Source organism: Emys orbicularis, chromosome 12, assembly GCF_028017835.1.
Source record: "Emys orbicularis isolate rEmyOrb1 chromosome 12, rEmyOrb1.hap1, whole genome shotgun sequence".
Classification (NCBI taxonomy): Eukaryota; Metazoa; Chordata; order Testudines; family Emydidae; genus Emys; species Emys orbicularis.
The window spans coordinates 4340627-4368455 of record NC_088694.1 but is presented as its reverse complement, the minus strand read 5'-3'; the positions used below and the strand labels follow the sequence as shown (position 1 = coordinate 4368455).

Sequence of the window (27829 nt, the reverse complement as noted above, 5' to 3'; positions counted from 1 at the left end):
TTCGTACATTAAACCACAGTTTTAAACATTATTCAGACATGATTTGATTTCAAGCTAGCACAGGAACCTGTTTAATAGTTTCCACAATAATTTATGTGCAGAAAAATAAAATGTTTAAGTAAACAAATCTACTGTGTGTAAACGATTATTTGATATAAACACAAAGTGAGGTGTTTTGTTCTTAAATAGCCATTTACACCTTCCAAAAAGTTGTTCATGACAAAAATTAAAGGGACATTGTCAGGTTAAAAGCATTTTTAAAAAATAAGTGTTCTAACGGTCTTACTAATAGCATTTTAGATTATTAAAAGAGAATTTTAAAAATCTAATTTGCTTTGCACCACTGATGCTATTTGTTTACTTTCTGCATTTCCTTCACTTGGATAATGAAAACAGACTAATCAGTTTCACGTTAAGATTCTCATGCACTAATAAGAGGCTGCAATAGTTGGTTATAAACACTGCAAGGGAATGCTTAAACTCAAACAAACAGTTTCTGCTTGAAATAAAGAAGTCCCTAAAAATAATTCTATTCACATTTGATTTTTGTCACAATCTACATTTTGGGCCTATACTATCAAAGAATTCCCATTATGCATAAGGAGCTGTCCATCAATTTAATGTCTGAAGAGTAAAAAACATAAATGAGGGAAGCATGTCCAGGGTAGTTTTATTTAGGCTGAAAACCAGCATTAAAGAATTCCTGCCCTACAATGTTGGCATTTTTTGGTTCTTTGCATTGTAAACTTGCTTAGATAGAGGTGCAGGGAGACACAGGAAGGCCTAAAAACAAAGATCTTAAGATCTTTGTTGCACTCACATAAAAATGATGAACTCTAAGGACTTCACAGTACAACTGTATGGAAGCAGAGCAGCTTGTGTGTGACTGATTTCACTCACTTTAAAAAAGATCTTGTTTTAGGCTGGTATCACTGCTTAAAATGCAGAATGTCTCCATTATACTCTTATTGTGAAAACTCCTCAATACATAACACAAACAGACATTTAACATAACTCCATACATGCTATAAAAAGGGAAAAACAAACAAATAAGACCATAGCTAAACTGCTTTAAATACCGCATGCTACAGCACTTCATGTATCATCAAGATACGACACTGAAGGTGACAAAAGGCTGAAGGGATTACAAAATATTCTCGGCAGGTTGGAGACTGCCTCCTTACTGTGGCAAAACTTTTCCCCCTCCCCATTCGCTATTTCTAATGTTCATGATTCTAGTGTTGAGTTGGCCATGTATTTATTTATCCATTCTAAATCATTAGTTAAATCCATCAGTGTGGTAGCTGGGGTGAGAGTCGGTTGTGAGCTGGGTCGTCTCTGAGGCTGATGCTGGTTGTATCACAATAGGTGTGTCTGTGGCCTCTGAAAAGAAGTGAAAGCAATGGTTTTATTGCATTGGGGAAAATAGTTTCCATGGATTTTTGGCAAGCAGCAGCCAATCACACTTCTCAGTGACCGTATCAACAGTACACTTCCACACCCTCTCTTCTGAAGCACTATCTTAATTCGTTATTTTTCAGTTGGCGTTCAAATCAAATGAGAACACCTGCATGCTAGGTACTTTATTTGAAGGAATGATGTTTTAATTTATCTATCAAGAGCCATACATGCACAGAGCAGCCATTACTGCTTTCCCTCTTAAAGGCATTAATTCCAGACTAAGTGAGCTAAATCATAATACCCAACTCAGGCTGTTTCCTTTCAACTCAAAATCATTTTCTTGCCTCAAAGAAATAAGTTTACATAGCTCCATGAATTGATCAGCTAAAGACTGAAAGAGAATATTTTCACTTGTTAACAGCTGCTAGGATCTTTGGCCCATCCCTGGAAGATAAGCAACCAGGTACTTTCTGTTCCCGTCTCTGGGCCTAGAGGTGACATCTGTGGGAATTGGGTAGGAGAAGCGTCCAAGGCCAGCGAGGGGAGGAGGCTGCAAAGCAGCAGAAAAGGTGGAGTGAAGTACATCATCCTCCCCATAGCTCCATGGTAGTTGGAGTCTAGAGGAGCTGGGAGCCTCAGGGATTCAACAGGGGATGTTAAAGCTGCTCCTTCATTTGCTTACTTTGCCCATAATTTGAGAAGAGAGCGGCACACGGTCCAGCAACGAGGCATCAGTAAAAAAAACCAAGAACAGAACGCAAGGTTTGCACTGATATAAACAATTTTAAAATGAAAGCTCAGATTCTGTGATTGATTGATTGATCATACTGGACATGCTTATCTGGGGAAGCATCCTTCTTCCCACATGCCTGAGGCGATTTGCAACGCTGCTCTGACATTTAATTTAATGTGCTTTCGGTGTAAAGGGCCACTATACGTAAGCACAAGAATCTGGCTGGATTATTACTTCAGCTACCCCATCTCCAATGACCTACTCCTCACCTGCTGTTAATGAAACTTACCCCTTTCGTCCGACTGTAACTGTGCCTCCAAGTCCTCTGGAGAGACATAGTATTCCTGCTCGCTGCCTTCAGGAGGTTTAGGTTTACACTTTCCACAGCAACAGTTACAGCAGCAACACAGACAGCAACAGCAGTAGCAGCCTGTGATGAGCCCACAGAACACAAACAGGGCCTACAGAAAAGAGAGGAAGAGAAAGAATGTACACAACACATAAGCTGCAGCTTCTAACAAAGTGGATAGCTCCTGTTACCTAACCGAGAGCTCTCACTACAGCAGAAGAGGTCAGTTTAAATAGGTTAATTATTTAAACAGAGATCCAGCTGCTTTAGACATAAGGCTCATCACTGGAACAGAATCAAACAAATATGAATATGCAATCTTATTTCCTAATTAAGAAAATAGTCATTAACATTCTAGTCTAGTGTGAACATTGGGCTGCTGAGAAGGACTGGATATACAGGAAGAGTAACCTGAGGAAAAGCACTCTAGAGGCAAAGCTAATGAAAGGAATCTTCTCCTCTCCACCTACTCCCCAAAGAGGGCCTAGGGTCAGGATACAAAGGGACAAAGCAACACTACTTAAAGGTAAGAATCTCACGTTATTTACAGCAGAATACTGCATCCTGAACAAAGAAATCCCTGAAATTGGGTTATACTGAGCTACTGTTTCAGCTGCATCCTAATGTGCAGATAAGGCTAAGAACCACTCACAAAATACTAATAGGAGTTCGTCTTCTCTTGCCCCTCACCAGGTGCCTGTGGTGTTCATAGTGGGACCCAATGATGCTAAAATGCAACTCTTTTGGCATTGCTACCCTGGAGGATTCTTTTATTTCAGCCAATTATACAGTCACTGATCCAGCAGTGATACAACTATTTTCTCACCCCAAAGGAGTCAGGAGATGAAGGTGTTGGCAACTACGCAGGAACACATACCCAATGCCTGTATCATCAAGACTGGAAAACAATCTTAATCCACCATGCAGAATGGTAAGTAATGTCACTGTCCTAAAGCACAGTGAGCTAGAAGAGTTCAGATTTCCTACTAAGAAGTGAGTAGCTCCTAAGAAATGTAATTAATCAGGATATATTTGCATATGACAAACATCCTCCTCCTCCATCCAAAAAAAAAAAAAAAACAAAAAAAAAAAAAGAGAATGATTTATAGATTATACATAACTCACATCTCATATTTTCTTTTAAACACTCTACATTCCTGAGTGGTAAAGATCTCACAATTGTATATCAGGGTTTGCATGCATATGAGTGCAGCAATATAAACATGAATCAAGTAAAACACAATGATTCTTGGGAACTGGCCATGTTTATTGCCAGAAACTCTCGACATAACATTTATTACATCGCCTGTTCAATGTGCATATGAGATTATTAAGAGAGTTCAGGAGAACACATGAGCCACAGTGTTACTGACTACAATAATATTCAGCTCTGTTGTTTCCATCATTTCAGAACTGGCTGGGTGCAGCAGAATAAATAAATAATCCATTATCTATTAAATTGAATAGTGATTAGGGCAAACTGGCTGAAGCAATGGTGGGTGTTGAGGGAAAAGATGGGAATACTTAGGGAGCTTGCCTGTATAAGGGAGTGTGTTTCTGATTTGTGGCTCACCTTTGCAATCTTGGAATTTATTAGGTCCAGGGATGTTTTTGTAAAATCTAGTAGCAGCTGTTGCTAAAAACAAACCAACCCACAACCAAACATCGTTTCCATCTGCCTCTCACTACAATGCAGAACGGGCTACTGTTCTTTGTGCCTGTGTCACTTGACAGATTACTGTGATAGGCCCTACCTGAAGTAGCACCCTGAGAACCTGTGGAAGGACAAGATAGTGCAGAATGTTGTTGCCTAGCAGTTGAGCAGCACTCAGGAAGTGCACACCATCAATACACAGAGAGATACTGATGAACAATACATTTCTGGGAAGTTATCTAAGTGCCTGTTTTAATCTATTAAGCCTTAAAATGTTTCAGAAACTGGTTGCTTAAAGGACCACCTCTCTTTCCTTGGCCATGTTGTCACAGTTAAAATCAATGCAGATGCCTAAGCTAGAGACCTCAACACAAATGGGAAGGCATTCTCCATGAGGGGGTCCTCAGCTTTTGAATTTGCTTCCCTCATTAGTCTACGAGAGCTCAGATTTGTTAATCTTCCTGGGCACACTGCTAATCTTATCTTTTCTCTTAATCGTTTAGGGAGGTTGAGGGTTCAGAGGCAAAGGAAACTGGAGGGTGACTGAGGTGTGATTCTATTAAATGACTAGCTATGGTGTGCAGTTTTTTGTGGAAGAGTCTATTAACTGGGAATTTGTAACTGGAAATTTGATGGATCAAAGTATTGTATGAAGACAGATTTTCTAATGGTGTTTTAAATGTTGGGATCTGTCTAGAGTTCTGGATAGGTGCCAGAAATATCAAATAAATGAAATAAAATACCATGAATATCCAATTACCAACAGTAGTACAGCACCTATTGAATGGCTAAGCATCTGTTCAGAATAAGTGCAAAGAAATCTTTATTTCACTTACCTTTGCCCACCAGCTGGATAGGACGAAGTATGTGTTCACATTCTCCTCTCCAAACTGCTCTGCTACATACAGGCCCAAGGAGCCATACTTATCATAGATGTTTCGTTTTGTGGCATCAGTCAATATTGCATGTGCATTGTTGATCTCTTTAAATTTATCTGCAGCCTCTGGATTATCTGGGTTCTTATCAGGATGATATTTCAATGCAAGTTTCCTGTGGGGTGGGAGAAAAAAATTCTCAGCTGCTTGTTTTTTTTGTAATTCATCCTACTACAATGGGTAGACTGACCTGTCCATCTTTCCTCCCATCAAAGCTGACAGGCTCTCCAGTCTCAGGCAAGAGTATTTACAGAATTACGATTTACTTCACATCTATCTTTCCATTGCCCCATTGAGTCTCCTTTAGACGGTAACAAAAGCGTAATCTTTCTATATGGTCTATCCCACTAGCCTAGCAGGGCTCACAGGGCGAGTTTCAGATTGAGACTTCAGTACAAAAACAGAGGAAGCTTTCTTTTCTGCTCATCTGATCCAGCAATTTGTACCGTGAAGTTCTGAGTAGCAATGCTCCAACTGAAGGGGGACATACATAACAGTATAGAAAGCACAACAAATCTATGACAGGGTTCTGAAGGCCACATCTGAGAATGCTGCCACATCTAACCTGCAACGTCTAGTAAACTAAAAATAGAACTGACAATTATTTGGGATCAGTGCTCAAATCATTGTGCTTAAACAGCCTATTGTTCAATTCAAGATGTGCTTGTGGAGGAATTAACTTTCACAGTTACCAGATATCAGAAAATCATTATAGACTCCATTAAGTTTTCAGCAACGTGGCTACAATGGATCTGAAAGTTTATATAGCCTGTTGAGGTCACTGAATTCAGGAACGAAAAGGTTCTTTTGATCTTTGAATGCTGTTTAAATTTGAAAGTTCAGACACTCGGAAGAGAATAAAAAGAATCTCTGAAGAAAAACTGGTAAAATACCCTATTAATAGATATGAAAAGAGAAACCAATCTTCCATACTTTATTTGAGCCATTGTAATTCTGTGGTACAAAATCTGGGTAATGCCAACGAACTATACTTGGCCCTTTTTTGTGGTGGGGGGAAATGGTTGTTTAACCTGCTATAGAAATTTGCCATATGGGGCCTTAAATTAGTTGCCATATTTTCAGAAATACTCATTGGAAAGGCTATATACACTTTTGCATGTGCTAGACTTAGGTGTGGCAATACCTTGATGGGCACCTGAAAAATGAGGGTTGGAACATGTGTGTACACAAATCTTGACATGCATGTGCAGATCTAAGATGAGCATGCACTAGAAACTTTGACCCTAGAAATGGAAATATTACTTAAAGGGCTATTTCCCGGTTTCACCAGTAATTCCATAGTCTCAGTGAAGAGAGATTTTATATGTACTGTGCTATATCACAGATTCCAAACCATCTATAAAACAGACTTACTCCTGCATCTTTATGTTAAATAAACTAATGTTTCCCATTTCCTATATATAAATTCTATAACAAGTCCATGGGATGGTGAAGGAGTTCGGAGATGATGGCTCCACTACACAGTGTTCTGTAGTTTAATACAGATTACATCACTATCATTCATGTGAAACCATTATTGTGTAGTGGGACTGGGAAAGCGATTTGCTTTTCTAGAGAAATGAAATGAGGGAATAAGTCTCAAATTTATAAACATGAACAGCACAGGAAGCATGTGGTCATAGAAAGTCTGTAAAACAAACTACACAAGCAGCTTCATTTTCCTTACAGAAACTAACCAGGTGATCACTCTAAAGAAAAACAGTTTGTCATTTTCCCAATAAGGTAAAACTTGTTTCATGTGTCAGGCTAATAGCTTTTACTGTGTCAAATTTCAATTAATTTTGAGAGCATTTTATCTAATCTTTGGATACTTGTGGGTCATCTTTACTTTCATGTAAATATTATTAGTACTATAAAGGTAACTTCTTTTATTTTTGTCTTTTTTTCAAAAGGGCAAAATTAAAGTGAAAACTATTTTCTTTCAAGAGCATCCACAAGCAAAGATTACTACTGACCCCTAGTGTAATGTTCAAGCCACTGCCATTTGTTAACTATAACCATACTGAACTGTAGCACAATATTTATGAGTAGCAATTAAACACAAGAACAGTACTGTGACGCCCCTCCACCCCCAAAAAAAATAAGATTAAAAAATTGGATAATGCAAAGCAGTTCCAGGTTTGTTTGTTTAAGGTTAAAAGTCAAACCTGGCTTTTAAAAAAAAAATCAGTATTTCAAGTTTAATGTGAAAAAATGCAAACTGATTTTTACAGATACTAAAACACATTGCTGATACAAAAGTTAACGTACATCATTTGTATCTTCAGTGCATGTTCCTTTGCTCAGGGAATTAGACATGATTGGACACAATTATGCTTCTTGTTGAGCTGGCAAGAAATTGCATAACTTCTAGGCAAAGAGTTTAACTCTTAATACACTTGCCTACACATTTGTTAACATGATTAAGTTAAATACTGAAAGAAATGATCTGCAAGAATTCAATTATGAAAAAAACAAGCAGTTTAATTCCAATATCTGAATTTTCAAAATTTGCTAACAGCTCATGTGAAGTACTCTATATAGTCTCACCCCAGTTGACATAAGATGAAACCAGATGTTTTCTTCTAAGGAGTATTGATAAATATAAGCACAGACTACATAACACACTGAACATGACATTCTGACTATCTGAAAAGGTTAGCAAACATGCTCTGTGAAGTGTCAGGGACCAGACTTTTGAACCTTTACCTGTATGACTTTTTTATATCATCAGAAGTGGCATTCTTGTCCAGTCCTAGAACATGGTACAATGATTCTCCGGAGGTAGACAGCGAACGTTGCCTCTGGTCTGCCATGTTGAACTAACCTGAGTGGAAGAAACCTCCCATGCATTAGGACAGAGCTATTGAAAATCCCATCTAAAACAAAGATGCTTATAACCAAACAAAGTCCAGACCTCTGAGTTCGTTAAATGATCAACCGCCAACTGCACTAGAGTTTTTATATGAACTTTAATCTTTTCTTTAAAAAAATATAAGTGGGCTTTGAAGAGATGCTAAAAGTTCCAAACAAAGCTATTTACCTTGCTTTCACAGATCTTGCAGCTTTGCACGGTCAGTGAAAATAACTAAAACTATCAGGATAAATCTAGGCAAATCAAAACCACTACACATTTCTGGAACTGGGAAAAAATGGAAGCTGGGGCTCAACATAAACATGATGATAGAACATATACTCAGACTCTACTTAAACACATTCATTTATAATCCAGGTAATGAAATGGAACAAGTCAGATGCTACAGAACCATGAAATGAGTTGAGGTAAACAGCTGATGTGCATATATTAAATATTCATAAAACTACCTCATTATCCTCCTCCAAAACTCTCCTTTTCCACAATGCCTACAAAAAACTTGACAACTATTAGGCTGCTTGTGTGCTGAGACCATCTTTTTGTTCTGTGTTTGTACAGTGCCTAGCATAATGGAGTCCTGGTCCATGACGAGGGCTCCTAGGTGCTGATAATACAAATAATAAATTACTTGTCTTGGTTAAATGAACTTTAAAGACTCAGGAAAGGTGTCAGATTGACAGCCCTGAACAGAGGAATTCCTCTGGTTACCCACAGCATGCACGGTGCAATGTAAGCTTCACCACATCATTCCAACAATGTATGTCAATCCTCACCCTGATCTCTCTCACACACACACACACACACACACGGCTGAGAGTAGTTCAATCTCTTCCCTGCTCACTAAATCCTTGGCCTCTCCACTAAGATCACCACAGACCATTTACAGTGGTTTTCTATTGCAGAATCAGATCCATCAGGACAAGATGGGAATGGCTATCCCCTTGCAAATTCCATCAGTTCAAGATGCTTTTACAGCTGTTGCTCATGTATTAAATTCTCAAAGGATTAGCAGCTTATTGAAACACCAGAAACTTAATATTAAGATTTCTTGCAGCAGAGCAGGTATTAATTCTGGCCTAACGCATGGCAAGTGAAAATGTCAAGAACAAAAAGAAATTAGTCTCCTGGAAATGAAAAATGCTTGTTGCGGGCAAGACAGGTCTGCAGAGCTTCCCACTAGAACAAAAGAAACTTTCAGTACATTAAAATACATTTTCCTATTCTTCTGTACAAGGGAGGTCTGCAGATCCCATAGAGGTGGTATGTCCAATATCAGCAAGTAGCCAAGGATGGTATAGTATAATTAAGTATACACAACTGGGGGGAGGGATAGCTCAGTGGTTTGAGCATTGGCCTGCTAAACCTAGGGTTGTGAGTTCGATCCTTGAGGAGGCCACTTAGGGATCTGGGGCAAAATCAGTATTTGGTCCTGCTAGTGAAGGCAGGGGGCTGGACTCGATGACCTTTCAAGGTCCCTTCCAGTTCTAGGAGATAGGATATCTCCATTAATTTAAGACTCCTGTCTGGTCACTGCGGTATCATGGCACGCAGAACCATTTGATCAAAAGCCACACGAGGCTTGCACATCCAACTTATAAAAACTTTGTAAAGAGGGGTACTGACAAACAAGCGACTGCTTTCCCTCTTTGTAGGATGCATATGACCTTTCAGCCCAGGAAGCAGCCATTACTCAGAGAATAAGCATGGACGTTTGTGGGAGCAGGAAGGCTTCCGGCCTTGTAAGATTCTGCAATGCACCATTTTGGTCACTGGAGATGTAAGAAAGCAGCCAAGGAATCAATTCACTGATGAACAGTATAAAACAAAAAGCAACAGTGGTATTCTGAAACTGCTAGTGCATTCAATTTAGATCTGCAGTGGTCTCCTAACAACCAGTGTATGCCACAGTTTTTGATAGGATGACTTGGATGCTGACAGAAAGATGAAAGGACCTGTGCCTATGGAATACCAAATTTACTGTAGGAATGAAAACTGCCTTAGTTCTTAAAACAACTTTGTCCTGCTGGAAAGTGCAGTGATGTGGTTCAGCTGATAAAGCTTCTAGTTCTGAAACTCTTCTTGCTGAAGCAGTGGCAACTGGAAAAAACATTTTTTGTGGAAACAGATATTTGTGACAGAGGTTCAAGTGGTTTATTTAGGGTATTTAACACTAAATTTAGATGCCAAGGAGGCTGCTCCAAAAAGCCTTCCAATGTCCCGGTGGGAGATCATCTTGCATCTGTCTGTAAAATACTGGAAATTACAGCTATTGAAATTTTTGTTTGAGGTTTAAGCCCAATGCAAGACCTCTCCGCAGAAATTCCAATACATTATTTGCCTTTTTCTTGGCCAGTTCTACATGAAGTCTTCACACCAAGTCCTAAATCTACACCAAGTCCTCAAATATGTCCTATTTGTCAATCCTTTCCTAGAAGCTAAAATGCTCATCTGAGATCCTCTGACTATCCTTGTTTTAGCTGCCTGCAACAGAAGATCCTTCCTGTTTGGGAGAAGTAGCGGATAGTAAGATGCCATCTCAATTACATCTGAAAACCAGGGAGGGCCTTATTGACCAAATAGGGGCCACTAGAATTACTCTGCCCTTTCCTTTATTCTTTGAATTGCCTAGAGGAGTACTGCAAGCAAGGAAAAGGTATACAGCAATCCTTCTGGCCATGGACAAGAAAGCATATATGTGGCTACGGGGTCAGCAGTCCCTTCACCTAGAGAAGAAATGGGAAATCTTCATGTTGAATATGGAAGCAAAGAGGCTGAGTGATCGGTGACATAGGGCTCTGATTATTGAGTCAAAGACCTCCGGGTGAAGACGCCACTCCTCTGGTCCTATCCAATCTGCTCAGCCAATCCACTTAAGAAAATAGAGAAAGAGTTGTTTGCTAGCACTTACACTGCATGTCACACTTCTATAAACCTGCAATGGATAAACAGTAAATATCTTCTTTCATTTTATTAAAACTAGCATTTGCATATTTAGTGCAAGTATTACAGTAGTCCCATCTCTTACCTTCCTTGGAAAAAAATTAACATTCACTTATTTCATGTGCTTCATAAATTTTTAGTAACGGCATTGGAGCTACTCACTGGGAAAGGGACTGCCCTTCCTCAAGTGGTATTGCTAACGCAACCTCAGGCTGGGACAGTTGCATGGGAGAATTCAGGTGATCAGAGGCTGATAGGAATACAGAAATGAGATAAACAGGGGTGCTGCAGCTCCAATTGACTAATCTCTTGGCAACCAAAGGATACCACTAGCCATCAGATGACTCGTTTAAGTAAAGAAATATAAATTAGTCCAACTGAGGTTCCCCCCACTTCACACCCCCTCATGCTTCATGTACATTAGCAGGCCATTATATAGTTGCGGTTGGGGGTGGGTGGCTTTTTTTTTTTTAAACTATTTCCTTTGAAGGATTTTGGAAAGGAGTGGGGAGGAGAGAAAGAAGCGTCTGCCAGACCATTAGGTAGGAAGCAGTCTCCCCTTTAAGGGTTTACATTAAAGGGCCAAACCATGTAATATAGATTTTCTAGTTCAGGAGTCGGCAACCTTTCAGAAGTGCTGTGCCGAGTCTTCATTTATTCACTCTAATTTAAGGTTTCGCGTGCCAGTCAGACATTTTAATTTTTTTTTGAAGGTCTCTTTCTATAAGTCTATAATATCTAACTCAACTATTGTTGTATGTAAAGTAAATAAGGTTTTTAAAATGAAGCTTCATTTAAAACTAAATTAAAATGCAGAGCCCCCCCGGACCGGTGGCCAGGACCCGGGCAGTGAGAGTGCCACTGAAAATCAGCTCTCGTGCCACCTTTGACACACGTGCCATAGGTTGCCTACCCTTGTTCTAGCTGAATCAAAATATTTGAACCTGAATTAACCTCTCAGTCCACATACAAATATGAAAAACCCCAATGGAATTCTAAGCTGTGGCAAACCGTTGACAAATACATCATGGCCTTAACATTAGGAGATTAGCATTTGCCATCCTTTAGCTGCAGCCCTGGAGCAAGGATGAGTGTAGAGAGAAGACTGTTATTTTTGGATTATGTCATTACAACTAACCCACCCCAGATTAAATAGGCCTTTGAAATGGGTATTTAAAGCCTCACACACTCTTCCAGTTAAACCCTTTACCTTCTACAGTGAAATGAGTAATTTCAGCTCATAGAAGACAATATAAAACAAATACTCTGAGAGGTTGCAGCTTTCATCACTTGGTTTTCATGGTCAATTCCACAGAAAGGACTGGATGGATTTCCATCCCATAGGCAAAATCATCAAGCCTGCCACCACAGCAGAGAATCTCTTAGTACCCTCAAATCATGTTCCATTCCACTCCAGGGCATTGTGTCTCTCAGCTGAAGCATCCAACAGAAAGAAAAAACACGTGAGACAGCAGAATTAAAACAAAAGCACAAGAATTCTGCAAATTTCTTTCTCTGCATACAGACCATCAAGATATGAGGAGCAGCAGCCGCCGCCGCCGCCACCGCCGCGGGGGAATCCTCCTGCAGCTCCCCCCAGACACCTCAGCTCTGTGCAGCTGAAGAGCCGAGCTGCCCGAGCGCTACCGGCTTCACGGTTTGCCGGGCAGCCCCCAGACCTCCAGACCCTGCGCCCCTGACCGGGCGCTTCCCCTCCCGGGCTCCGGCTGCGCTGGGGAAGCAGCCGGCCAGGGGCGCAGGATCTGGAGGGCTGCCCGGCAAACCGTGCAGCCGGTAGCGCTCGGGCAGCTGTTTCGCGTGGCTGGGAGGGAGGAGGGGGAATGCAGGGCGCTCAGGGGAGGTGGCAGGGACTTTGGGGAAGGGGCGGAGTTGGGGTGAGGGTGGGGGCGGGGCAGGGGCAGGGCCAGGGAAGGGGCGGAGTTGGGGTGAAGGCGGGGGCGGGGCAGGGGCAGGGCCCCGGCCCCGTGGAGTGTCCTCTTTTTTTAAATGTTTAAATATAGTAATCCTAGGTATGCTGAAGCATGGGAATAATTGACCGACTGGCAGGGACAGAAGAACTTGCCCTGATTTCTTGACAGGTGGTTCAACACTATCTGACTGCAGCATGGACTCTGCCAAAAATAGATATAAATGCCATTCTCCCTCTCTTAATTCTTTAAATATCTTTTAGGTTCTCTCACTATGGTAATATAGCTGGTCCCCTGCTACAGATGCTGGGTCCAGAGAAACTGGAATAAGAATGGCTATTTCTCTACACAACTGAGGAGACCTCTCAAGAAAAGACCTCCCGCAACATCACTGCGACAGGAAGCCTGAGAACAGAATCAAAGACTTAATGTTTTCAAGATGTAATTTGTTGTAAAAGTCACCAATAAGTTTTATATGAAATAAGCTTTAAGAAGTTATTTACTTCATTAGTTCCTGGGTACGTTTTTGGCGGTCCCTTTGAATTAATTGAAGAGAACATTGAAATTCTTTTAAGTGTTATTCAGACAAATGCTTCACATGAGAAAACACAAAGTTAGATGTTAAAAATGTGTTACAGTTTTGCTCTTTGATATCTGCATATGCTATTTTTATGAAAAATAAAAGGGAAAGATTATGAAAAATCACAGATCATATTAAGAATCTTGCTATCTACAATAAGCATTCCTTATAGTTTTCTGAAAGATGAAAAATATACAAAATAAACAAGGCTACATATTTTGTTGATAGTATGATACATTTTTATTGTTATTTACAAACTGATAAGATTTATGTGAAAATTTAATCCAATTCCAGTATTAGTTACACCCCTCCTTATCTAACTACCTTTCCAGTAAGAATTCAAATGCCATTCACAAGCATAATTAAAGCACATATATAACCCGAACCAATCTGTCAGTCAATGACCACAAGCCATTTGGGGTTTTAGGCCCTGCCTGCTTATGTCAGTGTCAAGGGTTAACTACTCTTGTCCATTTGGTCTTTCAAACTTGCCCTACACCTCATTAAACTATTTTCAGGGCAATTTCTGTGTGTTGATCCTCTCTGCTAAACCAGCAACCTGATATTTAATTTCCTTTACTCTAATAATTAGCAGCTTTAAGAAATTAACAAAATGTATTGATTTCTAGCTTCCTTGACAGACAATATTCAATGACTAAAACACATCCATTCCTAAAATATTTTGTTTAAGAAACTGGGATGCAAGAGATAAACACACAAAAGAGTGAAATGTGGGTGCAGGGAAGGAAAGAACCCGTAATTTTCTGAAAAAGGATAGTGGTAAACCATCAAAGGTCTCAATGTGTGAGGAAAATTATTAAATGCTTGAGCACAAAGTACAGCAGATTTGTTTATTTGGGCATTATCTTAGGCTGAGTGAAAGGTAGGAGAAACTTTCAGGAAGAGTGTGCTCTATGGCATGCTTTGGTGCAGCTGCTCCCCACCTGCAGGCACTAGCCAACCTGGCTGTAGCCTACCCTGCCCCCTCTAGCACACCGCAACCAGAGATATAATTGCAGCTCATCTAGGTATACCCATGCCAGCTTTAATCTAGCTAGTGAAGCTAAAAACAGCAGTGACGATGGAGCCGTGGCACAGGCTCTACAAGCCCACCTGACCCCCCAGGTATGTACTCACGTTCCTCACTCATGCTGCTGCATCTTCACGGCTATTTTTAGCCACATTCGCTAGGTTAAAGCTAGCGCTGATATGCCTACACAAACTGCAATCACACCAATTGCAGTGTAGACATATCTTAAGAATGGTCCTACTGCCAAGGTCGGGGCTGCTGGTCCTGAATCTACCAATCTGGTAGCTAGCTAATCATACTGACCAGTACCCCACTGACTGTAAGGGATTCTTCTGTACTTTTCACCTGAGGACGAACACCTTCTCCTTGCACCTTTCCTACAAGTTCCCCTTATGTCTAGTTACTTTTGTGGTGTACTCATCAGTGGGCAGTTTCATCTTAAGTGAAACTTCTTTACCACCTCTCACTGTCCCATCACTTCTTTTACAAACTTTCCCCCAGAGATCTGTAGGATTTAGATCTGAGTGCCTTAGGAAGGTTTGGCCTATTAAAATTTTAAACACTAATTTAGCTCTTGAAGGAATGGTCTATCAAGTAGGTTTTTGCCTTTACTGGCTATCTAAAGATGATGAATACATGTGGCACTTTTTTTTTTTTTTTTTTTTTTAAACACACTATGACCCTAATCAGGCAAGGTGAAACCCCAAGTGTAGGTTACCATACACTGTAAAACTGAATGCATCAGAATATTGTCTATTCTACAGAATCTTCCCTTTCAAGTAATCTGATTACAAATATTTTAAGAGATGCTCTATATCTTTAAGAAGTGTGGCATCCCCACACACTCACCCGCCATCTGCTACATATTCTAATCAGGTAGGATTCCCTGAAGAGGTTTCGCTTAGAAGGCTATGAAGACAGGTAATCCCCTGGATTAAACAGCATCACTTTTAACCATCTGCACACCAGATATCAAGAATATCATCATGTGTTAGTCACCTCTACTGAAAAGTATGCCTATGTATTTTTTGCTGTGCTAAACACATTCTGGTTGGGGGTTTGTTCATTAAAAATTCTTTGTGTTTATGTTAATTAGATATTTTTAAGTGTATTATGTCAGATATAAATTTATCTAAACAGCCATTTCAATTCCTCACTGATGCCCTGATAATTAGTTGGATCCCTACAGGGACTCAAATATTCTTTTTTAAAGCAAAGGGCCATCAGAACATCTGTTCTTTTTTGTTAAAACCCATTCCCACACTAAAAGACCCACACAATATAGCAGATTGGGGAACTGAGGAGAAAACTAAGTAAATCAAGTTTCTCATTGTATTTAAATTTTTCAAATTTAAAGCACTAACAAATCAGTGCTGTTAGAATTAATTCCCTAAAGTGCCAACCAAGCAATTTACAAAGTTAGTACCTCTGGTTTAGAATCCAGACTACCAGAAACAGCTCTACTATTGCTGCAAGGTAAATGTTTGCACTTAGAATAGTTCTACTTTTACAATTCACACACAAATCAAAAGGCCAGTTACACATTTACACAACTGTCAAATCCTAAAAGGCACGATCTCATTAACACTGTTAATCCATCTCAATACCTTTAATATATCCAACTCTAGACTTGGAGTTTGCACTATCAAACTGAGTTTTACCCTTTGCATACCAAATCTTGGTACCTTTGATCACAATCTTTGAAGTCCAGTAACCTGGCAATACTTTATCTGTATCAGAGTCTCTCCTATAGCATGCATGAGAGTAAGTTGCTCAACCAAAAGTGAATCACATTCAGACAGCATGTATGTATTAAATTTGTGAATGTATGAACATCTTCAACAACCACCATACTAATGCAAATCAAACCTTTCCTTGACAAATACTGGATTACTGCAGAATGATTAAATCATTGATGATTTAGAGAATGGCATAGAGAGTACACTGATATGGTTTGCGGACAATACCAAGCTGGGCAGGGTTGCAAGTGTTTTGGAGGATAGGATTAAAATTCAAAATGATCTGGACAAACTAGAGAAATGGTCTGAAGTAAATAGGATGAAATTCAATAAGGACAAATGCAAAGTACTCCACTTAAGAAAGATCAGCTGCATACATACAAAATGGGAAACGACTGCCTAGGAAGGAGTACTGCACAAAGGGATCTAGGGGTCAGAGTGAATCACAAGCGAAAGGAGAGTCAGCAGTATAACACTGTTGCAAAAAAAGCGAACAATTTTGAGATGTATTAGCAGGAGTGTTGTAAGCAAGACATTTTCTATGAGGGAAGATTGAAAAAAAACGGTTACTTACCTTCTGTAACTGTTGTTCTTCGAGATGTGTTGTTCACATCCATTACACATTAGGTGTGCGCGCGCCGCATGCACGAACGTCGGAAACTTTTTCCCTCAGCGGCTCCCGTCGGGCCGGCAGGGTCCCCCCTCCCGCCAGAGCGGCACCCCGCTCTAGCGTATATATATCCCTGCTGGCCCGACCCTCCCTCGGTTCCTTCTTGCCGGTGACTCCGACAGAGGGGAAGGAGGGTGGGAAGTGTAATGGACGTGAATAACACATCTTGAAGAACAACAGTTACAGAAGGTAAGTAACCGTTTTTTCTTCTTCGAGTGATTGTTCACGTCCATTACACATTAGGTGACTCACAAGCTTACCATTGGAGGAGGGTAGGAGTCAAGGAATAATTGATTGAAGCACAGCCCTGCCAACCACCGCGTCCTCTCTGGTCTGATGATGGATCGCGTAATGGGCTGTGAACGTATGCACCGACGACCAGGTGGCCGCTTTACAGATTTCCTGGAGTGGAACCTGCGCCAAGAAAGCCGCCGAGGACGCTTGGGCCCTAGTTGAGTGAGCCCTGATCTCCGGGGCTGGTACGTTGGCGAGCTCATAGCACGTGCGTATGCAAAGCACAATCCATGCTGACAAGCGTTGCGTCGAGATAGGTTGGCCTCTCATTCGCTCCGCAATGGCAACGAACAGTTGAGTCGATTTGCGGAATGGCCTGGTCCGTTCTACATAAAATGCCAAGGCCCTACGGACATCGAGGGTATGCAGGCTGCGGTGGCTTGGGTCCGAATGGGGCTTAGGGAAGAACACCGGTAAACAAATGTCCTGTCCCATATGAAAATGCGTGACCACCTTTGGAAGGAATTTAGGGTGCGGCCTCAGTTGCACCTTATCTTTATAAAAAACTGTATAAGGAGGTTCCGAAGTGAGGGCTCTCAATTCCGATACCCTCCTAGCCGATGTGATGGCCATGAGAAACGCTACCTTCCATGAGAGGTGCATGAGGGAGCAAGAGGCTAGGGGTTCAAAGGGCAGCCCCATGAGTTTAGTCAGGACCAGGTTGAGATTCCACGCAGGGACCGGCGGGCGCGAGTAGGGAAACACTCTCTCCAGCCCCTTGAGGAATCAGACTACTGCGGGGTTGGAGAACACTGAAACCCCCAACTCCCCAGGGTGGAACGCCGATATGGCAGCCAGATGCACTTTAATTGAGGCGGGGGCGAGCCCTTGATGCTTGAGGTGCAGCAAGTAGTCCAGAATTGATGGGACTGAGGCCTGCAGAGGCTGTATGTGATGAGGCTCACACCAGTGGGAGAACCTTTTCCATTTGGCAAAGTAGGTCGCTCTTGTGGAGGGCTTCCTACTACCAAGGAGAATTTGCTGGACCTGGTGGGAGCACCTGTGCTCCGTATCGTTTAGCCAGAGAGATACCACGCCGTGAGATATAGCGACGGTAGGTTCGGGTGGAGTAGGCGACCCCGGTCTTGCGTGATGAGGTCGCGATGGAGGGGGAGGGCGATCGGGGTGGTCACGGACAGTTCCAGCAGGGCCGTGAACCAGTGCTGGCGTGGCCATGCCGGGGCGATGAGGATGACTGTCGCCTTGTCCCTGCAGGTCTTGAGGAGGACCCTGTGGATGAGCGGGAATGGAGGGAAGGCATACCTCAGGCTCCCGCCCCACAGAATCGCAAAGGCATCTGCCAACGAGCCCGGGCTGAGGTTCTGGAATGAACAAAACTGAGGGCATTGGCTGTTGCTCTTGGTGGCAAAGAGATCCACCTGGGGAAACCCCCACCTCTGGAAGATTAAATGCAGGACGTCCTGTCTCAACGTCCACTCGTGCATGTGGAGGACCGGCTGAGGCAGTCCGCTAACCCGTTTTGGGCCCCCGGGAGATATGTTGCGAGTAGGTGGACTGAATGGGCTATGCAGAAGTCCCATAGGAGGAGCGCCTCGTGACAGAGGGGAGAGGATCGGGACCTGCCCTGCTTGTTTATGTAGAACATGGCGGTAGTGTTGTCCATCAGAACTGACACGCTGTGGCCTTCTATGGTAGCGTGAAAGGTCTGGCAGGTGAGGCGAACCGCCCTTAACTCCTTCAGGTTGATGTGAAGCAACTTTTCTTCCCTGGACCATAAGCCCTGGGTCCGCAGGTCCCCCAGGTGCGCCCCCCAACCCAGGTCCGACACGTCTGTTACTAACGTCAGAGTGGGTTGCGGGGTGGCGAAAGGGACCCCTTTGCAAACCTGCTGCCGATCGAGCCACCAGCGGAGGGAGTTCGACACCCGAGCTGGGATTGTCACCACCAGGTCTAAGGGGTCTCTGTTGGGGCAATATGTTTGGGCCAGCCACAACTGTAATGGCCTGAGTCTTAGGCGGGCATGTCTGACTACGTGTGCAGGCTGCCATGTGCCCCAAGAGTTGCATGCAGCATCTGGCTGTGGTCGTGGGGAATTGCTGGATGGAGCTTACGACCCTTTGAATGGCCAAGAACCGCGATACTGGAAAACTTGCCCGTGCCACCACCGAGTCCAGGACTGCCCCAATGAAGTCCAGTCTCTGCGTGGGGATCAGTGATGACTTGGGCACATTGATCAGTAGATCGAGCTTGCGGAACACCTGTAGTGCCAACGTCACGTGGGAGCGGACCTCGGCCTCCGACCGGCCCGCAAGGAGCCAGTCGTCCAAGTACGGGTATACGCGCATCTTTCTTTTCCGAAGAAAAGCTGCCACCACGGACATGCATTTTGTGAACACTCGCGGGGCCGTTGCCAGGCCGAAGGGCAAGACCGTAAATTGAAAATGGTGTTGGTTGGTGAAGCGCAGGAACCGCCGGTGGGCTGGGCGGATGGTGATGTGAAAGTACGCATCTTTCATATCGAGGGCAGCGTATCAATCCCCTGGATCCAGGGATGGGATAATAGCGCCAAGGGAGACCATACGGAAACGTGCCTTGACCAAAAATTTGTTTAGTCTGCGTAGGTCCAAAATGGGACGGAGGCCCCCTTTTGCTTTGGGAATGAGGAAGTATCTGGAGTAGAACCCTTTCCCCCTTAGGTCCGGAGGAACCTCTTCCACTGCTCCTACTGAGAGGAGGGTCCGCGCCTCCTGCATGAGGAGTTGCTCGTGAGAGGGGTCCCTGAAGAGGGATGGGGGGTGGGAGGGAGGGGGCGAGGAGAACTGAAGGGTGTAGCCCGCCTCCATCGTGCGCCGGACCCAGCGGTCCGATGTTATATGTGACCAAGCACAGTAAAAATGGGACAGGCGGTCCCTGAAACACAGAGGGGGATCCGGAATAGAGTTTGGTACGCTGTCCTCGATCGCAGCTTCAAAACCCTTGCTTGTTTCCCAGCTGCGGCTTGCCTTGGCCATGATTCTGGCCCTGGTTAGGCGTGTTGTTGCGCCTACGCCTGTTATCCCTGCCCCTTCTGCGGTACGGTTCCTGTCTAGGACGAGGGTGGTACTGCCTCTGCGGAGGTTGGGGCTTAAAGGGTTTCCTCTGTGTCACTGGGGTATGCATTCCCAACGACTTGAGGGTAGCTCGAGAGTCTTTGAGGCTATGTAGTCTGGCATCCGCCTGGTCTGAAAACAAGCCTGACCCCTCGAACGGAAGGTCTTGGAGGGTGTTTTGCACCTCTGGGGGAAGGCCGGAAGCCTGTAGCCATGCCGAGCGTCTCATTACCACTCCTGACGCGATTGTCCTAGCAGCTGCGTCCGCGGAGTCGAGGGAGGCCTGTAGAGAGGTTTTGGCTACTGCCTTCCGTTCATCTACTATAGCCGCAAACTCGGGTTGTGAGCCCTGAGGCAGGGATTCCTTAAACTTGGAGACTGATGCCCAAGAATTGAAGTTGTGTCTGTTCAGAATCGCTTGCTGGTTAGCGATCCTCAACTGGAGGCCCCCGGACGAGTAGACCTTTCTCCCAAATAAGTCCAAGCGTTTTGCCTCCTTGGCCTTGGGGGCCGGGGCTTGCTGGCCATGTCGCTCTCGTTCGTTGACCGCAGAGACGACCAGCGAACAGGGTGTTGGGTGAGAGAAGAGGAAGTCGAACCCTTTAGATGGGGCGAAGTATTTCCTCTCCACGCCTTTCGCAGTTGGTGCACTGGAGGCCGGTGTTTGCCATACTGTTTTGTAGTTGGACTGGACCGTTTTTATGAGCGGGAGCGCGATCCTGGAGGGGCCCTCCGGGCTTAGAATGTCGACCATGGGGTCCTCCTGCTCTACCGTCTCCTCCGCCTGCAACCCCAGATTGAGGGCTACTCAGCGGAGCAGTTCCTGGTGCGCCCGATGGTCAATCGGGGGAGGGCCGGACACTGTTGTGCCCGCCACGGCTTCATCTGGCGAGGAGGAAGAGGTCAGGGCCTTTTGCGCGTCTTCCTCCTCCTGCAACTCCTCATCGGCTGGGCGCTCCTCTGGAGTGCGTTCTATGACGTGGGTCTGAGACGGTGCCGGGCTCGGTGCCGAGTCAGCCCTTTCTCGCTCCGGCGGCCTGGAGACCGCGGCCTCTTTGCGAGAGGGTGGGCGCCACTGCGGAGAGCGGGACCGGTGTCCCGAGGGGCCAGAACTAGAGGTCCTGGACGGGGGGCCTTGCTGGTGGTAGGCCCAAGGGGTCCAGAATGGCCATTGTCCTGGCTGGCCCCACTGTGGGTGCCAAGTGGCTTCGTGTTCCCTACTGGCCTGTGCCCTGTGGACATATCTGTTGGACCGGCCCGAGTCTGCATCCGAAACCACGGACGGTGATCTGGAAGGCCACGGCGGTGCCGTGGAACGATGCCGGTCAGGGGTCGGAGAGTAGTGCCTCCGTGACCAGGACCGGGAGTAGCGTCTTGCCAACCTGGACCTGGATCGGTACCGGTGACCCCGGGACCGGGAACGACTGCGGGTGGTCGGTCTCGGGGATCGCGTAACTGACACGTCCCGGTGCCTACTCGAGCAGGGCTGCTGGGTCGGTGCCATGCGCTTATTGGGGCCCGACGGTTGTGCGGCTCTCTGCGCGGAGGGAAGCCGGGAGTCCACCGAGGCGGAGCTCGACCGGGACCGGCGCCGTGAACAGCGCCATGAACGGTGCCGAGATGGTGACCGTGATGGGCGCACCATTGCCGGCTTGCCTCTGGATGGCAGTCTCGGCGGATTGTCCTTAGCGCGGAGAGTGCCCTCAGCGGACAATTCAATGAGGTCCTTTGCTGCCTCAAATGTGTCCGGGGTGGAGGGCTGTTCCAAAAGCTCCTCCAGCCCTTCCTCCTCACTCGACACGCCTATCCCGGGGCTCGACGGGCCTTTCGGCGCCGGAGCCACTGTCACCGGGATCTGTGCTGGGGCCGCAACGACCTTAGGCGCACTTGAGGTCTTCGCGGGCGCTACCCTCTTATGCGGGGAACGTCCTCGGGCCTTGGGTTGGCCCTTCAATTTTGCTGGCGAAGACAACCGGTGCCAGAGGTGTTCCCGCTGATTCAGTGCCGTGGGCTTAGGATGCCCCGCCGGCGTCGGATCACGGACCGATGCCGGGGCACTCCGCACCGAGGTTGACGGTGCCGTCGAAGTGGAGGGCTGTAACACCGTCTCCATGAGCAGCTGCTTAAGGCGAAAGTCTCTCTCTTTCTTAGTCCTGGGCTTGAAAGCTTACAGATCTTGCAGCGCTCCTTTTGGTGTGCTTCCCCCAGGCAACGGAGACACGAGTTGTGTGGATCGCTTAATGGCATAGGCTTGCGGCACGTGGCACAAGCCTTGAAGCCTTGGGCGTGCGGCATGCCCCAACGCCCAAGGCCAGTGCCGGGGTTGACCAAACACCTGACACAAAGAACTTTAAGTCTTTCTAAAGAACTGATAACTGCTAAGCTTAACTCTAGCTACTAAAGAACTGATAACTGTAAGATAACACTAAGTACTATGCTAAGGGACACTCTCAGATGAGAGATAGAGTTGTTCCAATGTCGCCACAGACGGTAAGAAGGAACTGAGGGAGGGTCGGGACGGCAGGGATATATATACGCTAGAGCGGGGCGCCGCTCTGGCGGGAGGGGGGACCCTGCCGGCCCGACGGGAGCCGCTCAGGGAAAAAGTTTCCGACGTTCGTGCACGCGGCGCGCGCACACCTAATGTGTAATGGACGTGAACAATCACTCGAAGAAGAAACTGTGTTTAGTCTAGAGAAAAGACGACTGGGGGAGGGTGGGGGGGAAGACATGATAACAGTTTTCAAGTACATAAAAGGATGTTACAAGGAGGAGGGAGAAAAAAATGTTCTCATTAACCTTTGAGGGTACGACAAGAAGCAATGGGCTTAAGCAAAGGCGATTTAAGTTGGACATTAGGAAAAATTTCCTGTCAGGGTAGTGAAGCACTGGAATAAACTGCCTAGGGAGAATGTGGAATCTCATCATTGGTGATTTTTAAGAGCAAGTTAGACAAACATCTGCCAGGGATGGACTTTAAACAACACTTAGTCCTGCCATGAGTGCAGGGAACTGGATTATATGACTTCTCGAAGTCTTTTCCAGTTCTGTGATTCTATGTTTCTAATGTAAGTGGTCCTTAGTATGAATTCTTTTAATGCTGTGCTAAAACCTGGCCATATTATTACCACAAAAAATCTGTTACACAGCAGAAGTAAAGTTAAGAGTTCTCTTTCCAAAGCTGCTGACTGATGGACAGTCCCTTGGAATATGCATCAAGGTTCCAGGTTCATAATTGTTTTTGTAGTTTTGACAAGTTGTAAAGTGTTGTAATTGCATAAATCTATTGCCAATCCCGTGAAGCATGCAGAATTTAGAAATATATACTGGTTGTAAGTCATTTACCTTTTTGTATTTTTTATTGTTTCTTTTTGAAAATCAATAAAAAAAACCTTCTCTAACACTACCTAGGATTCCATAAAGCTAAGATGTCTTGTTTGCTTTTGCAGAAACTGATAGTTGATACGTGCTGCCCCTGCAGCTCCCATTGGCCGCAGTTCCCTTGGCAGTAGGACCATTCTTAGGATATGAATAAAAAATCCTCTCCTCAGAGCTGAGACAGACAGACAGCTGGAAACTCATCCTTTCAGTGGTTTGGGGGTTAGTTTCTTTTCCCTCTCTCATTGTTACACAGCATTGTAAAATACATATATTTAACAATATAGGACTCACAAGAGCCAGATCATGGCTAGAAACAGCCAGCCTTGAAGCTCTGCATCAGTTCATTGCTAACTCAATGGACAACCTTCTCCATGTGTCACTAGACATTAACTTGAATGCACATTCTAACAACGGTAGCTTTTCCTTTAGCTTCTAGACTTAGGCATTAAATATTTATTAGTGAAATATTTGCAAACCGGAGAGCACAAAGTTGCCTCCAATATTACTTTACACACTTCAAATTAGTTTTGTATTTCTTTTCATATTTAAATTAGCATGGTCCCAGAGCAGAATAATCAATAGAGGGAACGAAGGTATAAAAGGCACTTCCACCTAACCAGCTCAATTGCTTCCAACTTCAACAGAATCTAATTACAAAAAACCTGGAAGGTTCTTTGAGAAAACCAAGTCTCTTGGAGGCAAATATATCCTTGGTGAGGGTGGATAAACAACATATCCAGTATATGAAGCTGGAAACAACAACATTTCTCTCTAGAACTCATTGCTTGCTTGTTGACAGGCTTTATTAGAGGAATTCATATTCTGTCCTAACTAGGTTTTTCATGGTACTCGGTAAGTGACTTGTGCAGATCCCCAAAACTACGGTGGAAAAAGGGAGTACTTTAGTAACTTCTCTCTCTCTCTCTCACTTCCGGGGGGGGAAATAGTCAACGAATTTAGAAGAATTTTTTATTTTTTAAAAGAGCTTCTCATCCTAGCCTTTATAAAACTATGCTCTCTGCAGCTGATTCATAGAGAGAAGAAGCGGGGAAAGGAATAAAGAAGAGCTCTATCAAAACAGCAGACTGGATACATCTCCTTTCTCTGAGTCAGACAGCAGCTTTTCCCCTGCAAGCTAGTTAGGCCTTGGCTACACTTGCGAGTTACAGCGCTGTAAAGCCGCCCCCAGCGCTGTAACTCACTCCCCGTCCACACTGGCAAGGCATTTGCAGCGCTGTATCTCCGTGGTTGCAGCGCTGCATGTACTCCACCTCTCCGAGAGGAACAGCAAGTATTGCGCTGCCGCTGCAGCGCTGCGGCGCCAGTGTGGCCGCCCAATGCGCTGTGAATGGCCTCCAGAAGTATTCGGCAGTATCCCACAATGCCTGTTCTAGCCACTCTGGTCATCAGTTCAAACTCTACTGCCCTGACCTCAGGTAACCAACCATGTGACCCACCCTTTACATTCCCCGGGAATTTTAAAAATCCCCTTCCTGTTTGCTCAGCCCGGCGTGGTGTGGAGTGCTATCAGCGAATCTTTCCACGCGCCAAGCGAGCCACAGCATGGAGCAATGGCGAGTTGCTGGACCTCATCAGTGTTTGGGGGGAGGAAGCTGTACAGTCCCAGCTGCGCTCCAGCCGTAGGAATTACGATACCTTCGGGAAGGTATCAAAGGACATGATGGAAAGGGGCCATGACCGGGACGCCCTGCAGTGCAGGATTAAAGTGAAGGAGCTGCGGAGTGCCTACGGCAAAGCCCGCGACGCAAACGGCCGCTCGGGTGCTCCCCCCGTGACCTGCCGATTCTACAAAGAGCTGGATGCGATACTTGGGGTTAACCCCACCTCCACTCCGAGCACCACCATGGACACTTCAGAGCCGGTGTGGGGGGGGAGGAGGAGGAAAACGGGAGTGATGGTGGTGGGCCAGATGGAGATACCCCGGAATCCCTGGAGCCATGCAGCCAGGAGCTCTTCTCGAGCCAGGAGGAAGGTAGCCAGTCGCAGCGGCCGGTACTTGGTGGAGGACAAACAGAAGAGCAGGTTCCCGGTAAGCGGGTGTTTTTTCGGGAAGGAATTTTTTCGGTGCGGGCTCTTTGGGAGAGGAGGGTTAGGCATGCATGCCTAGATGCGGAATAGTGCATTGATGTGGTTTATCACATCGCGGTAATCGGCCTCGGTAATCTCCTCGAATGTCTCATCCAGAACGTGTGCAATGGGAGGAGCCCTGAAGCCCTAAGGACCTAAATACGTCAGCTTCCCTTCTCATAGTGAAGAACCTCCACTTATTGCCTCCAGGAGTAAAGAAAGAGGATCTGGACAGCAATCAAAGCACCAGAGGATAAGAGAAAAGTCATTTACATGTGCGGTAAATGATCATCAGTTTCTGGAGTAGGAGAGTTCAGACACAGATGCTGCAGGGAGCATTTTACTACCGGGCTGCTGCTCAGGTGGATTTGCAGTTGAGCCATGAAAGAGGAACCTAGCTAGTTCTTGTAAAAATGGCAATACAACCATTCTGGAGAATATTTATTGAGCTCTGCTAGCAGAAAGGACATAGTTTAAGACAAGGCTAGAGAGAGTTCACGAATACATTTCTTGCCTTTCTTTCTTGGGCTTGTCTGGAGAGGGGCAAACTCATTTTGTAAGTAAGGCCAGGAGAGAGTTTTAACTACTCAAAACAGAGAAGGGATTGAAAATTAAGCACCCTCAGTCTTTTATATGTCAAGGATCTCAGCATTAATATCAACTATCCATGTTTTAAAACTGAGTCCAAGAATTCTTATCTTTTCTCCACTTAAAGAAAAAAATCCCATTGGCAAGATTAACAGCTACTATGATAAGCGATCTGATGCGAATAGTAGAAAATCATCACAATAACAGAGAGTAAAATAAAAAAGTGCTATCCTAAGGGAACCTTTAGCACAGCTTGTAAAACTATCAGCCCTCACAAAAAAATCTCCTTGCCATCCTTTACAATGATCATCATGAAAATGAAGAAGCTATCCCAGATATACTGTCCTGCAAGGCTGCTTTAGCAGATGAGCATGGAAACTGATCTGGGGCTGGGATTTTACCAGCTATTACAAACAGTACTTCAAGTGGGTGCTTTTTGCAATATAATTTGGTGATGCTCTAGATTTTTGGGGAGGATTTATCATCCCACAAGTGAATCCTGGCAGCTGATTGCCTCTTTCCTTGTAAAATCTAAATGTCAATCACATATTTAAAAAGTCAACTTTCCAAATGAAAAAGAAAGTGAAATCTCAAATTTTCCAGTGCAGCAAATTATGTAATTGAAAGTGTTAGTTTTAAACTAAGTGTTCTGTTTCAACCAATATTTACCGATAAAATATTTTACTGCATAAACCCCCAAACCATCAGCACACATATTAGTAAATATTGATTTATACTGTAAGTGTAATACCACCACTGGCCTCCACATCCAGTCCATCTGCTTCATGCTAATTAAGAGCAGTTATCACAGTCTGGCATCTTTCTAGGGAACTAAATACATGTATATTTTCTAAAGGAAAAACCCACATGTACCAGACTGTAGCATGATTTATGGTGTTTGGAAAGAGTTCTAAACTTTGGTTTCTCCTTCCACCCCCGTCAAGATGTTGGGAAATTTCTCTATCCACTGTATTTGAACCTTCTGTTCCTTCTGCAGTATCTGCCAATTAAATGAGATTTGCAAACTCTGCAAGAAATCAAAAAGGCATTACTTACCATTAATAAATGGTCAAACTAGATTTTAGGAGTCTAATACCCGTTTCCACAGAAATCAAACTGAATCCTCCTAAGGGAAGAACACAAGCAAACCATTTGTGTATTAGCATGCTGCTACAATACTGTTCTGTTCTTATGGGTTTTTTAAATCCCTGAAACCTTTAATAAAAAATATCCCCGTCACCTTGTTACAGTTACCCTTTGTGGTATACTAGAGACAATGGATTTAAGTGAAATGCCAAAGAGGATTTTATACTTCACTTTTGAAAACAAATATTTTCCCGTTGACCGTTTAAATAGGATAATAATTGAAATCACTATCTCAGTATATGCTCACTGAATGTACGACTACCTAAGTCAGCAGCAAATAAGTGGCTGAACTCTTGATTAAAGGGACATTGTCAGAGCATTTAAACACAAATGTTAGGTTTTGTGTAAAAATGGTTTACAAAACCCAAGATATCTGCATGTTTATTAAAATGAATTGGTTTGCATTTAAACATTCCCATTATGCTTTGATCTAAACACTGCCTCACTG

General features: G+C 44.3%; 1 protein-coding gene across 1 annotated transcript; it reads right to left on the bottom strand.

Moving 5' to 3' along the window:
- Positions 1-654: 654 nt before the first annotated feature.
- Positions 655-27339, bottom strand: DNAJC5 (DnaJ heat shock protein family (Hsp40) member C5). The gene is made up of 5 exons (XM_065414626.1): positions 27292-27339; positions 7782-7899; positions 4974-5187; positions 2424-2595; positions 655-1383 (listed from the first exon to the last, which is right to left on the bottom strand). The coding sequence occupies exons 2-5, from the start codon at positions 7886-7888 to the stop codon at positions 1280-1282; spliced, it is 597 nt and encodes a 198-aa protein (XP_065270698.1). The 5' UTR covers positions 7889-7899; positions 27292-27339; the 3' UTR covers positions 655-1279.
- Between the last annotated feature and the right edge of the window lie 490 nt (positions 27340-27829).